The sequence below is a fragment of the Astyanax mexicanus genome, chromosome 1 (assembly GCF_023375975.1).
Source record: "Astyanax mexicanus isolate ESR-SI-001 chromosome 1, AstMex3_surface, whole genome shotgun sequence".
Taxonomy (NCBI): Eukaryota; Metazoa; Chordata; class Actinopteri; order Characiformes; family Acestrorhamphidae; genus Astyanax; species Astyanax mexicanus.
The window spans coordinates 47,094,141-47,107,937 of NC_064408.1; the positions used below are offsets into that span (position 1 = coordinate 47,094,141).

The 13,797-nt window shown below is 38.9% G+C and overlaps 1 protein-coding gene across 1 annotated transcript in view; it reads right to left on the reverse strand.

Annotated features, from left to right (window-relative positions):
• cdk19 (cyclin-dependent kinase 19) overlaps positions 1-13,043 on the reverse strand; it is a 93,862-nt gene extending 80,819 nt beyond the window's left edge. Inside the window, exon 1 of the mRNA XM_022662047.2 lies at positions 12,763-13,043. Coding sequence (XP_022517768.1) covers positions 12,763-12,890 — 128 coding nt within the window. The 5' untranslated portion in view covers positions 12,891-13,043. The remainder of the gene's footprint in view (positions 1-12,762) is intronic.
• Positions 13,044-13,797: the final 754 nt, after the last annotated feature.

The following is a 13,797-nucleotide window of genomic DNA, read 5'->3' on the forward strand; positions in this document are numbered from 1 at the left end:
AAATACAACACCCGGAGATGAAACACGGAAGAAAGAGTGAAATATGGTGCAGATATTACAGTCATCACATATGCTCAAACTATGCTCAAGCTTGTCCTTTGACAGCGTGATCGCAGCCTCTTATCACATGCGGCTATGTATATGATACATGACTGTTTAGCATGCTGGCTACCTATTATTCTGTCCTTCACCTTTTTCTATGCTTCACTTTACTTAATTATTTCCCCCTGTATCTGTGCAAACATTCATTCACCATAATAAAAAACAATAAAATCTGCATCTTTAAAAAAGTTGTCAGCAGAGGGAAGCATGAAGTGCTGTAAGATTTTCTGAAAAAACACTGCACTGACTTTAGACTTGATAAAACACAGTGGAGCAACACCAGCAGATGACATGACTCTATAAACTAGGGCTGGCCCGAATAGCGTTTTTTGAGCTCTGGATAGTCGGCACTGATTCGAAGCGAATATTCGAATATTCGTTTTTAAAAAAAGAGGTAAAAAAAAAATTTAAAAAGCAAATCACGGCCCCTTTAATCCACTGAAAAATGTTCAATTTGCTCTGACCGACGAGACATATTCACCGCGGATTTTTGGTGTTTTTATCCCGGATTTTTGTGTTTTCACCCCATATTTTTTCTGTGTTTTTAGCCCAGATTTCTTTGTGTTTTCATCCCGGAATTTCTGCTGCCCCACAGCAGAGGACAGTCATTGTAAACTGTACTTGGTCTATTTCGGTTAAAGGATTGTGCAGGGCATATTACTGATTTTGTATTTTTGCACTTGGGCTATAAGCTCAATATTAAATATTTCGTTTGTTTAGAAATTATTTTATATTTTTAAACCATGTTAAATTATATTAGAGTAGAGGAAAGTCATTGTTAATGACGTTATTGTACTTGGTCTATTTCGGTTTAAGCATTGTGCAGGGCATAGCCGTATTACTGATTTTGTATTTTTGCACTTGGGCTATAAGCTCAATATTAAATATTTCGTTTGCTTAGAAATTATTTTATATTTTTAAACCATTTTAAATTATATTAGATAAGAGGAAATTCGTTCAGACATCATTTTTGTAGGCCAGGCTTTTGTAACCGATTTAGCCCCTACTGTTGCCACATTACCCCTTACGTTTTATTATATAAATCGAAGAGCCTGCATTTTTTTTTATCATGTATAATAGAGGTCTGCGCGAGACTGATTTTTAAACCCACTCTTCCACGCTCCCGCGTTTCTGTCTCGTTACCGCTCCGCAAAAAAATTGCTTCTTTTAATCCCGCGCCCGCCCGCCACATACACATTTCTGCCGCTCCTGCCCCACGTTCCTAATATAAATTAAATAAACTACATTTAATGCTTCAAATTTACTTATATATTTATTAAAACAGCAGCGCTGAATAGTGCGGTCCCGTTCCTTACCCCAGTCCAAACACCATCGGTGTGTGCATGTGTGTGTCGGTCCATCCTGCGCGTTGAGAGTTTTCTTTAGTTTTTTTTTTTTTACAATTATTACAGTTTTCTTAACTATTTATTAATTTGCTCCCGCATCGTCTGGATTATACTCCCGCTCCAGCCAATAACAGTTCAGTTCTGTCCCGCGCGCAAGATATTCTGACGGGACCCGCGAGAACAGAAGTGGTTAGAGTGAGGTGGAACTCTGGAAAGGAGAAAAAAAACGAATATCCGAATACCAAAATTAAAAACTGAATACCTACTCAACGAACGAATATCCGAATACCCGAATATTCGGGTCCAGCCCTACTATAAACCATCACTGACCATCAGTAAATTTTACATTTCATTTGGAAATCAAGAGACCAGAGTCTGGAGGAAGAGTGGAGAAACGCACAGTCCAAGCTGCTCGAGGTCTAGTGTGAAGTTTCCACAATCAGTGATGGTTTGGAGAGACATGTCACCTGCTGGTGTTGGTCCACTGTGTTATATCAAGTTGGATTTATTTTCCAGCAGGACTTGGCACACTGCCCACACTGCCAAAAGTACCAACTGATCTTAAATAATATTCTATTTTTCTGAGACAATAATAATCATCAACAATAAAATAAATAAACACTTAAAATAGATCACTCTGTGTTTTATACATCTGTATAATATATGAGTTTCTCATTTCCAACTTAATTACTAAAATAAAGTAACTTTTTAAGATATACTATTTTTTTAGATGCACCTGTATATTGCCCACCCAATTCTAAACAGAGCCACACTCCATTCGACTGATTAGCACTCCGGGAGGCAGTAACTAGATGGAACAGATGGGATTGAGTAGTGGTTTGAACTAAAGTCTGCTGGAAGGTTGGTGACCCCTGCTTTAGGGCTATATGATTTCGGCAATTCGGAGAATATAAATAGAGAAATTAAGCATTAAATGATAATTCAGATATAAACAAAAAAAATACACCAAAATACACAGAATTACAAAATCAATAAAAATCTGTTATCTGAAAACTACTGCTTTATGACGAATGGTTTGCACTAAAGATAACTGAGCTAACTACATCCAACCACTATTAAATAAAGTACAGTTGTACAGTTGCATTGAATTAAGTATTTAAGGGCATTGCTAAAATGATCTTTGTTTGAAAAAGAGATTTGGTCCATTCAGACATTTAATCTACAAATTGCTCTTTTATTTCTAGTTATAAAATATGTGCCCTTAATACGTTTTGTAAAGTAATGTAAAGTTGACATTTGCCCCAATGTTTTGTTTAATTCCATTTCTTTTCTCTAAAATAAAATGTAAAAAAAAAAAAAATAAAGTGTGGTGAAAAAACTAAACAGAATTTGACAAAAAAAAATAGCAGATTTCATAGGGCACTACTGTTCCACATAAACCTTCTTAGTCTATAAGTTATGGCACAGGCTAAGAATGCACATTCACAATCTGTATCAAAAAGATCGAAGAGCAGTGTGACCCTGAACTTGTGATTGTGTATCAGTGTCGGAGAGTCAGCATTAATGCAGAATCAGCTCTCCTCTCTCTCGACACACAATCTCATGCATTTCAACAAGAAAAAAGGAGAAAACCTGTCCAGTATCAGCCTGCCTACTTAACAGTCTGCACGTTAGACTCCAGCATTGTGTGGAATAATACCAGCTCTCGCTCTATCAGAGCACTTCTGATAGCGAGACCAAAAACAACAGCAGACATCCTTAACTGGCCCTCGCCCGGGGACAAGGCCATTATCAACACATACACACCGACTATTCAAACAAACTCACAAGTGTTAGCATGCAGACAAAAACAGGAACAATACGCGAGGTCAAGAGGGCATGTATGGCATGCCCCCCTCCCCTCCACCCTCCTGCCCTGCTTCACTATGTGCTTTTTTCTTTCAAACACCACAAAAGGTCTTTTTTCTCCGCCAAGATAAACTGTGAATAACGGGCCAGGTGGAGCCTTCAGATAGACTGCTAAATTCTGAATTTAAACATACGACTACTGTCCCAAATTCAAGCATCAAAGGACCGACACAGAGCTGTTTATTGTTTGCAACCAAACCCATTCTGCATTCACCCTTCAATGAGCCAAGAGGAACACACTTTTTAAGCATATTTTGGAGTCTGGAGGAAAAACATGAACATGATTAGTAGAAAAAAACCCAAAGGCAATGGATGCACCATGTGGAGAGCAAGAATAGACAATAATAGAGCATGAGACATCTTGACTTTTTTCCAAATACAAAAATGCTTTCATGTCAAAAATATAAAAAAAACAACAACAAATGAAGAATAAGTTAATAGAATTAAATTATTTTAAGATGGTCCGATACCCAATCAGCTTCTTGTTACGGTGCTACAGACTGGTAGCTCTCCAGCCCAGAAGGTTGTTGAACCCATTTGCAGAACAGTTGATCTCAAAGCAGGTAAACCCAAGAAGAAAGAATAAAATAAATTAAAAAATAAACACACGGCTCCTTACGCAGGTCAAACCAGTGTCGTCAGGGGCACGGTCCGATACACTACTGCTGCTCCAGACAGAATGCCCTTATAAGGAGAAAGGGAGCCCAAGAACGGGCGGAAAAACGAGAACGGGCAGAAGCTAAAGTCACGCCGAGCCCAACAGAGAGAAAGGAGACAAATGTAAACAAAAGCTCGCCAGAGAAGCATTTTATTTATTTATTTTTTCATTATCCTTCATTATAGTTCAAACAACCTCACGGGACAGATGTTTCATGCTTGCAGGCCACATCTGGTCTGCGGGCCGCCTATTGCCGACCCCTGCTGTTTGTTAATGTTGTTGTTGTTACAGGTTCTCTATAACTGGTCTAAATCTTGTGTGTTCCTCGTTATGGAACATATCAAAGCTTGATTATAATCTCCTATCCATTAGGTGGCCCTGTGTGAAAAAAAATTAACGTGAACTGTATAAAATTTTTGCTGCGCAGACCCTTGTGTTTTTCATGATTATTTATTAGTTTATTACCATTGTTATTAAGCATGCATTATTTTATACATTATGTGCCAATATAATATTACAAAAAATCACTCCAATAGTGGAGATTAATTAAACTTAATAAAAACAAAAGATTTTAAGCTAATTAAATTTAAGCTAATAGAGAAATTCTTCTAATATTTAATATAATATCTGAATCAAAGACATATTTATGTATCCTAGAATCTCTCCAGCCTGTGTGAATGTTTTTAAGTTAACATTATTTTTAGGTTAATACAGGTACATCAAACTATCAAAATGTATGTCAAAATCAGTCTAGGTTAACCTCAAAGTTTACCTGTTAAGGCACAGTAAATTGTAACTAATTTATGACTAACCAAAAATAAATGGTCAGCAAATTACTCAACAACTAAAATGTTCAATTCATCAGATGCTTCCCTAGCATTAGAATGTATGTTTGTATTCTATGATGTTTTTGGGAGAACAGGCTCCGGGATATAAGCCTTTGGCACAACATGCATCCTGTGTAAACACAGGAAATGCTCAAACAAAGGTTCCTTGTATTTACCAAGCCAATGATGGCCTTTAGGGTATCTGTGCTATATAGCAAAACTTTATTACTGCTTCATATTGTATTCAGTTGTGAACAGAAGCACTGAAGATGAGTATAGCTCATTTATTATTGATGTCCAAGGAAGACTAACATAGGCTCAGTTATAGTACACACTGTGTGTCCATACATATACGAAACCAATGAGGCACTGCTGCTGATACAAATGTTAATCTTCAAAGAAGAGCTATATACATGCAATATGGTATATTACTCTGCAGTGCTAATGACAGCACTCTATCCAATGCATTTAAAATGAGTTAAGACCGATTTATACCTATATTTAAATCTATGACATTGCCTGACAGCACGCACCTCTCCTGAAATGTAACTATGCGTCGTGCAACACCGACAGCAGCAGCTGTGATTGGTCCACCGAGCCTTGTCATCCCGTCCACACATTCCCATCTTCACGGTTTAAACTGCAGAGTGATGAAGAACTGCAGACACATGCATACAGAAGAATAAACATGCCCCCAAAGTGTAGGGCACTCTCACAGGCTACTCCGTATCCATTGACTCGAAACAGAAGTATAAATTTATCTTCAAAGTGCCAGAACTCACATCCCACATCACTACCTGACCACACTCTCATGGTTAAACACAATCAAATCCTAAACACAAAGTTCCAACCGCCAATTTAAAGCCTTAATAGAAGACTAGACACTAATACAAAAAAAATAATAATAATAATAATACGACTGAAATACGAATACCCACAATGTTTTAGAAATACAAAACTACAATTGAAAAATATTCTCATCATCCTAGCAGAATACATCATCAATACTAATTAAGTCACATATAGGGCTGGCCTAAATAGCGTTTGTTGCGCTCTGGATATTCGGCACTGATTGGTAGCGAATATTTGAATATTCGTTTTTAAAATGAAGGATTAAAAACAGATTAAAGCATGAAAAAAATGCAACTCACGGCCCCCTTAATCCCCCGCATGAAGCAGCTTCATGTAGCTTCATGAAGCCATGTTTGCTAGCAGGAATTATCTTGTTTTTTTTTTTTTTACACCGTCAAGAAATAATACTTACCGCATTTAGATGGTCCCTCAAGCTTGATGTGCCACCATGATATGCTAGTTGAGTATCACATATTTGGCACACTGCCTTTGTCTTGTCTACACTCAATTTGAAATGCTTTCAAACAGCTGAGCTTCTCGGCATTTTGCCGCCATTATAACGCCATTAATCTGAACGGATGTGTGATGTTAGCGCAAGGTGGAGCTAAGAAAAGGAAAAAAACGAATATCTGAATACCGAAATTAAAAACCGAATACCTACTCAACGAGCGAATATCCAAATACCCGAATATTCGGGTCCAGCCCTAGTCACATATGAGTGATATTTACAGAGAAAGGCAGGCAGTGTTTAGGCAAGCAAACAGATGCTAAGGCTAATTTAGCTCAGCTAACATTACTATCCTAGTCCTTTACAGCTGAAAAACAGACCGGTTTTGAAAAGAGAGGGTAAAATGATACCAAGCATAATAGGTTATGCTGAACTTTTTATTTCATTTCATTTATGCAAGTAGTGCATAAAATAATTTAAATAGACCAAGAGTGGAGTGTGGGCCTGCCCCACTACTTAAAAAAATCCTAGTGGAAGTTAGTAGAAACAATATTACTTAAAATACACTCAACGGCCACTTTATTAGGTACACCTTACTAGTACCGGGTTGGACCCCTTTTTGCCATCAGAATACTCAGGTAGTCTGTGGCGTTGACACGATGCTCAATTGGTACTAATGGTGTGCCAGGAAAATACCCCCCACACGATTGTACCACCACCACCACCAGCCTGAACCGTTGATACAAGGCAGGATAAATCCATGCTTTTATGTTGTTGATGCCAAATTCTGACCATCTTACCATCCAAATGTCGCAGCAGAAATCAAGACTCATCAGATCAGGAAACATTTTTTCCAATCTTCTATTGTCCAATTTTGGTGAGCCTGGGCAAATTGAAGCCTCAGTTTGAACAGTTGGACAGGTGTACTTAATAAAGTGGCCAGTGAGTGTAGATTTGTCATTGTATAAATTAGTATAAATTATTCAGCCTTTTTTTTACACCTAAGATGCTGTTTAAGCCATAATAATTTGTCTTGCCAAATGTTCTGTGCATACCTAGTTGTTACTGTAGCAATGAGATACCACACTCTCTATTAATTAATACTCTTGATTTCAGAAGCACTGCTGGATAAGTAGGCATCTACAAACCTTTGAACATAGAGTGTCTTCAAAAGTAAAAGATCAGCCAACTTACACCTATGGCTTCTGCTCTTATGCAGTAAAGAGTGGGTGGGAATCATTAGTCTTGTGCAGAAAACAAACAGACTCTAAAACAGAAGCGAAGGATCAGTGAGTCACTGAGCGAGAGAGCAGGAGAGTAAGTGAGAGAGAGAGAGAGAGAGAGAGAGAGATATTGGTGGTGTGAAAGAGTATAATGTGTTGGCCAGCACTCCCTTACACTTAGGTAAAGGAAAGGAATTATTGGCCTTATTTAATCTTTATGACTATCCAACCGACTATATAAAACCCGGAAACCCCAAGCCTTGGGTTGCATTACAGCTGCTCCGGCAAACACAATCACAAAACTATACAGCAGAACAATATCAACACAGTAAAAGACTGAATATATAGCAAAACCTCTCGGCTCTGACCTCAGGTGGCTTATGCAGCAGACCTACACTACATAAAAGGCCTCACAAAGACCTCACAAGTGCTGAATGCTGTGGGTGATCAGTCAGCAATTGAGGAAGTGAGGTTTTCACACCCTGCCATCGTGTATTTCTCAAGCACTGTTCACTTGCTGCATCCTTTTCATAAAGTCATCACTTCATCATCAGACGTTTATACTCCACAAACCTTGGGTGTAATATTTTTATGGACAGGTTTTGCCTTCAGGGGAAGTAAAATGCATGAGCATTTAGCACGACTTATGGTGTCATGTCTGGTGCTGAAAGCACGTCTGTGTCTCCCACATCCAGCTCTATCTGCGATTCTCACAGTAACAACTACACTACCCAGAACGCACCACTCCATGACACAACACACACTCCCGATCACATGACACGTCACATGACGCCACCAGGAAGCCCCGAGTACTGATTACTCAGAGTATTTAAGGACCATGCTCACGCTCACACCTCGCCGAGTATCTGTTTGGTAAATCCTACAATACAAAGCATTTCTCTTGCCCTTGCTATTTTCCGTGTATGATCTTGTTTTTGTTTTCTACCGACTTTGATTTTTGCCTGCTCCTTTGTGTTGGATACCCGTGTATGACCTGGACTGTTTATTGTACTTTGGATTTTTGCCTACCCTGTTATACTGCCTACCCGTGTATGAACTCTGGACTGTCCTCCGGTTATGGTATGGTTTCTCTACACTGTGTATTTTTGGTACTGACCCTGTTTCTGTTGACTACCCCTGTCTACTTTATAACTTTAATAAAAGTTATTTTATTGTATCCGCACCAGTCTCATTCCTGTCTGGCCCTGACATATAGTAACACTATATACTACCTTAATTATGCAGTACAGTACATGGAAATGTCTGATTTGACCAATGTGTGATGATGAATTTCCATGTTTTTTTGGTCGATTTGATCTATTTCTGTAACAGAACAGAATGCAAGATGGACTACTAGATTAACGCTGAAACAAATACTGCAATCATTTGTTTAGTTATTAACTAATTAATTAATTAAGAGTGTGCCAGTTTGATACTTAGGCCCAATCCCATTACACCCCTTGGTCCTACCACTTAGCTCTACCTCTCTGTTTTGTGTGAGCATGTCAAGGGTTAGGGTGTCCTGATTCTTGCTATGCTAGAGAGGTAGGGGGAAGTGTTAGGGCTACATGGCCTGATGAGATTTTTCAAAATTACACTCAAAACTGGGGTTATGAGAATCACTGGCAAGATGGCAGCACAAACAACCAAAAAAACCTACAAATTTAAGTGTTTCCTAATTAAAAATCACAATAACCACTAAATTACCCTAGTTTAATGTATGGGTTCAATGTTTTATGGCCATCTGCTTCATAACGAGCATAGAAACAATCACTAGTAAAATAAAAGAAAATAAAGGTAAAGAAAAGCTAATTTCATTGCCCCATCACAGAGGAATTAAGGAATGGACAATAGTAATTAAACCTGCCCTCTTTCTGGAGACATATGATGCCCTAAAGTTAACTAGTAGAACAACAGCTAGGTTGCTAAATTTTAGGGATCCACTGCTATATAGCTGTATCAGGTTCTTGAAAGGTTGTCCCAGGGGTCTCCTTTTATCCTTATAAGGGCGTTTTTCACCACCCGTATCCCAATTCAATAGCCGGCAGCGGTAGTGTATTGGACCGCGACCCTGATGACACGGGTTCGATCCTGCGTGAGGAGCGGTGTGTTTATTTATTTATTTTTTTCTTTCTTACCCCTGATCTAGTTAGCTCTGATACAGCAAATAACAGGCCTTTAACTTAGGCCTGTTGCCTAATATAATAAGTTATAAACTTATTATACAATAAATAACATAACGTTCACAATTTTTGCAGACTTTAATATTGCCTTTGTGCTTATCTGCATGTATTTAAGCAGCAACATTTTACTAGGCTTGTTGTTTGGTTCTCCCATCCCCATGTAGGCCCTCCCCACCCAAAACATACACACACACACAGTACAGATTTACTGTTGCAGGCTTTCACACCGTTTAATCACAGAATACACGTACATATGTAAATTTTATTCCAACTAGATTCACCGACCTAAGTTCTGGACCATTGTGAACACCACATCTGGACTCAAGCTCAACCAGAGCTGCTGGTGAATGTATGAATGAGCTTCGTGGGGAATCAGACTGATCCCTCAGTCCATCACTTCCACAAACGGCTCTATCAGCACAGCAGATGACTGGTCTATCTTTATATGTGTATATGATAAATATGATTTAATCCACGATAAAACTGTTCATTGTGATAATTCACTTTACAATTTATCGTCTTTTTAAACAACAGTTGTCATTTTAGTCATCGCATACATTTGATCCGAAAGCCTGAAACATCTAGAAACGTGTTTTCACAATGTAGACGATCCACCTTTTCTGGACTGGTCCTTTGGTTGTTCACACCTGATATTTTTGTTTGGACCAAACTGAGAAGTCCAAAAGCCCAGGCCAAACAGGGCAAGTGTGAAAGCACTTTAAGGTCACTTTAAGAAGGACCAAACTGTGATTGCCAGATGATTTGGTCAGAACATCTCCAAAACAGCAGGTAGACCTTGTGGATTGTTGCCAGCAGGAAGTGGTCAGCACCTACCATATGTGCTCTAAGGAAGGACAATCAGTGAACCAAGGACTAAAAAGAGATCCTGCTAATGTTAGTCTTTGTGCTAAACACCTTGGTGCAGAACACCTACAGAGGTCTTGTACAGTGAATGCTCTTATGGGTCAGACATGTTTTTAGAGGAATGATGGGGGGCCTACACAATATTAAACAGGTGCTTTTAATTATATGACCAATTGATGTATATCAGAATCATTGGAATTTTCAGATTTTGATATGTCTGAATGTTTGTAAACACTGTTTCTAAATAATGCATCCTTTGCCGTCACAGCAAATGCAGACACAGTCTAGTCCATGTAAAGAACTACTGCCAATGGAATAGGACTGTTTATCTGGAGCCGATAAAAATGAACCTGTTGGCATCATGTCATATCATGTCAAGTGTGAGCTCATCTCCATATAGTACTTTAAGGATGAGGTGGGGAGCTGTGGATGGAGTAGACTGGTGATCATCCAACCTCAGGTCAATACTGCTCTTGCTGCTGAATGCACTCCAAAATTTAGTAGATAGCTTTCCCTGCACAGTAGAGACAATTACTCCAAAAAACGCTAAATTTAATTTTAGAAGAAACAATAAAGTAGCAGGTGTCCCAATACTTTTGTCCATATAGTGCATTTACATGAAATATAGCAGATAACTTTATCAGCCTTAGACATCTCAGTGTATGTATTATTATTTTTAGATGTTTAATATGATGATATTTAAACAGAAACTAGCTGTCTGTTTAAATAACATAAATCTGAGAGTCTAAGAGAGAGAAAAGAACATCTTCAGAGGGGGTTTACAATTAATGGGCTTCTAATGTTAGTTTTTAAAATGTTGCATTTATTTGGAATCTGCTTTGTACACATTATGGTTATAATTAGTTAAGTAACATGTAATTACTATCTGAGTTTCATTTAACTAGGTTTATGTTACACTAGTGTCATCACCAGAATGGCTGTGTGGTTAGTAGGTACATCTCTGACAGTAGATACACCTTCCCTGCACAAAAGAGAGAATGTTACTTCAGCAAAAGCTAGAATAACTCTTTTAAATACCCATGATTTTGGAAGAAACAATAAATAATTGAATGCTTGATTCAATATAATGTGTTTTCTTGAGTATGTGTATTGGACACTCTAAAACTGTACAAAAGAGGTTTTCAAACTTTTCCACATCACGACCCACCTGTGTAAAAAGCATAACTACCCACAAGATAACAAAACAAAAGCTTTTTGACAATCTCTCTATAGATGTTCTGAACAGGTCATCTAGCCATCACAGCTCAGTCCTTCTTAAAGTGACTTGCCAGTTTGGTCCAAACAAAAATAGCAGATTTAAGGAACCAAAGGACCCGCAAAAAAGGTAGTCTTGGTCCAGATCTACTAAACCATGGCCCAGTTCATCTTGAATTGTAAATCTTTTTGAACCTCTCTACAAGGGTTTGGTAGGTCACCCCTGAACTAGACAGTATTATGATCCATTTAGCTATTCCAGTGAATACTGAATGACAGCATCTGGACACATCAGTAGTTATAACATGTTCTAACACTGCTGCTGAGTTTAGACTTCTAACAGTAACAATGAAACTTCTCTCTCCAGCCTGTAGTTATATTACAATCAGATAATTCCTGACTAAGGCGCTGTCACTATGATCAGGAGATTGCTGGTTCGAATCCTGTTTATGCAGCTTGCTATCGGCTACCGGAGCCCTGAGAGAGCACAACTGACCTTGCTCTCTCTGGGTGGGTATTTGCACTTTCTCCCCACATCACTTCAAGGGGTGATGTCCGCAGCACAAGGCGTCTTTGAGATGATGTATCGGACAAAAATAGAAATAAAATTTAAAAATTAAAAAATCAGATAATTCCGGTCACACTTTAAAGACGTTAAGTCCTGCTTTTGACACCAAGACTGGTGCTTTTTCTTATTTCTTACTAAAGCAGCTCGAGTATTGCACATTTAGACAAGTGATAACTCAAAGCCTGAGCCTGAGACTGTCCAATAAGAGCGAGGCAGGGATCACTCCTATTGGACAGCCTTGTGAGGCATGAATGCTCCAACTCCAGAGTAAAACCCTGCGTTGTAAAACAGCTTCACGTGCAGAGAGACAGTCATCCCCTCTGAGCTGTAGTGTATTTCACTTCACGTTCACACTGTAAAATAAACAGCAGCAGCGCGGTGTCGTTCTGGGGGGAGGACCGTTTTGTGTGTGTGTGTTTATAGATGTGCGTGCGCGCGCGCGTGTGTGTGTATAAAAACAAAACCAGTCCCAGACTCGAGCTCGGTTTCTTACACCCCCCACCACACACACACACACACTCGCCTCCGCGCTTCTCCTCGCGAAGGAGAAAGTGCGCGTGGAGCGGAGAAATGAGTGAAAGCAGGCCGTTTTAGCTCGCTGTCTTACCCGTCTTTGCGCTTGGCTTTATAAACATGCCCGTAGGTGCCGCGACCCACTTTGCAACCTTCATATTCGAACAGATCCTCCACTCTCTCCCTCTCCGCGGCGAGCTTCGTTTTGAAGTCGTAGTCCATCGCGACCCATAAATACTTCTTAATTTAGGATAAAATAAAATATTAATTATTACGTGCATTAATTAAATAATCTGATCGCTTTATTCCCCCACCATTTCCTTGTTTGGGATTTTGGTCTGCTCCGCTTAATGTTCACTGGCTCGTTGAGCGTTTTTTTGCTGGTGCGAAACGCTTTCTGGGAAATGTAGTCTTCCCGCAGCAGGAGGCCCGCCGAGCGCCGTGAGATCAGCGCGCTGCGGGAACTACAATCCGCACAGCACGCCGCGGTGATCGCACTTGCGTAGTCATGTTCGCGCTCTCAGAAAAAAAAAACATTGCAGGGACGGGAGAGAATTCATATTGCATATCGTATGTTTTATTTGTTTTTTTGCTCACATGCGCCGAACCCTTAAACTGAGACAATAAAACTAAGACAATGGAATGGAAACCATTCCCTATAATGCTATTTAATGTGATAAAAAAAACTGTTCAGCCACTCTTTGCAGTAAAACTACACAAAAGACTGTATTTATATATGACTGTCATAACATTATAAATAAGAATTTTCGAGTTTACCCAGGGGAATTATATTGCGCATTTTTTGTAAATAAAAAATGCCTTTTCTGGATTTACATTCCCTTTTTTCTGTGTCTACGTGAAAAACAGTCTTGTGTTTGTGTTTTAAACTGTCCTTTTACTCTTATCAACGCTGCTTGCCTTTTTTATGCGTCTGCATCACTCGAAATGATTCCCATGATTCTTTTGTAGGATATGCGCAGTATTTATGTGTGTGTAATATAACCTAAGGTTAGGACAATACAAAAATACCTTTAATACTTTTTAAGCTAGAATTGGACTGCTAAAATTGTGCCGTATTAATTGAAGTACGTTAAAATCAACTGAATCGGTTCTTTTGAGTGGACTGTTT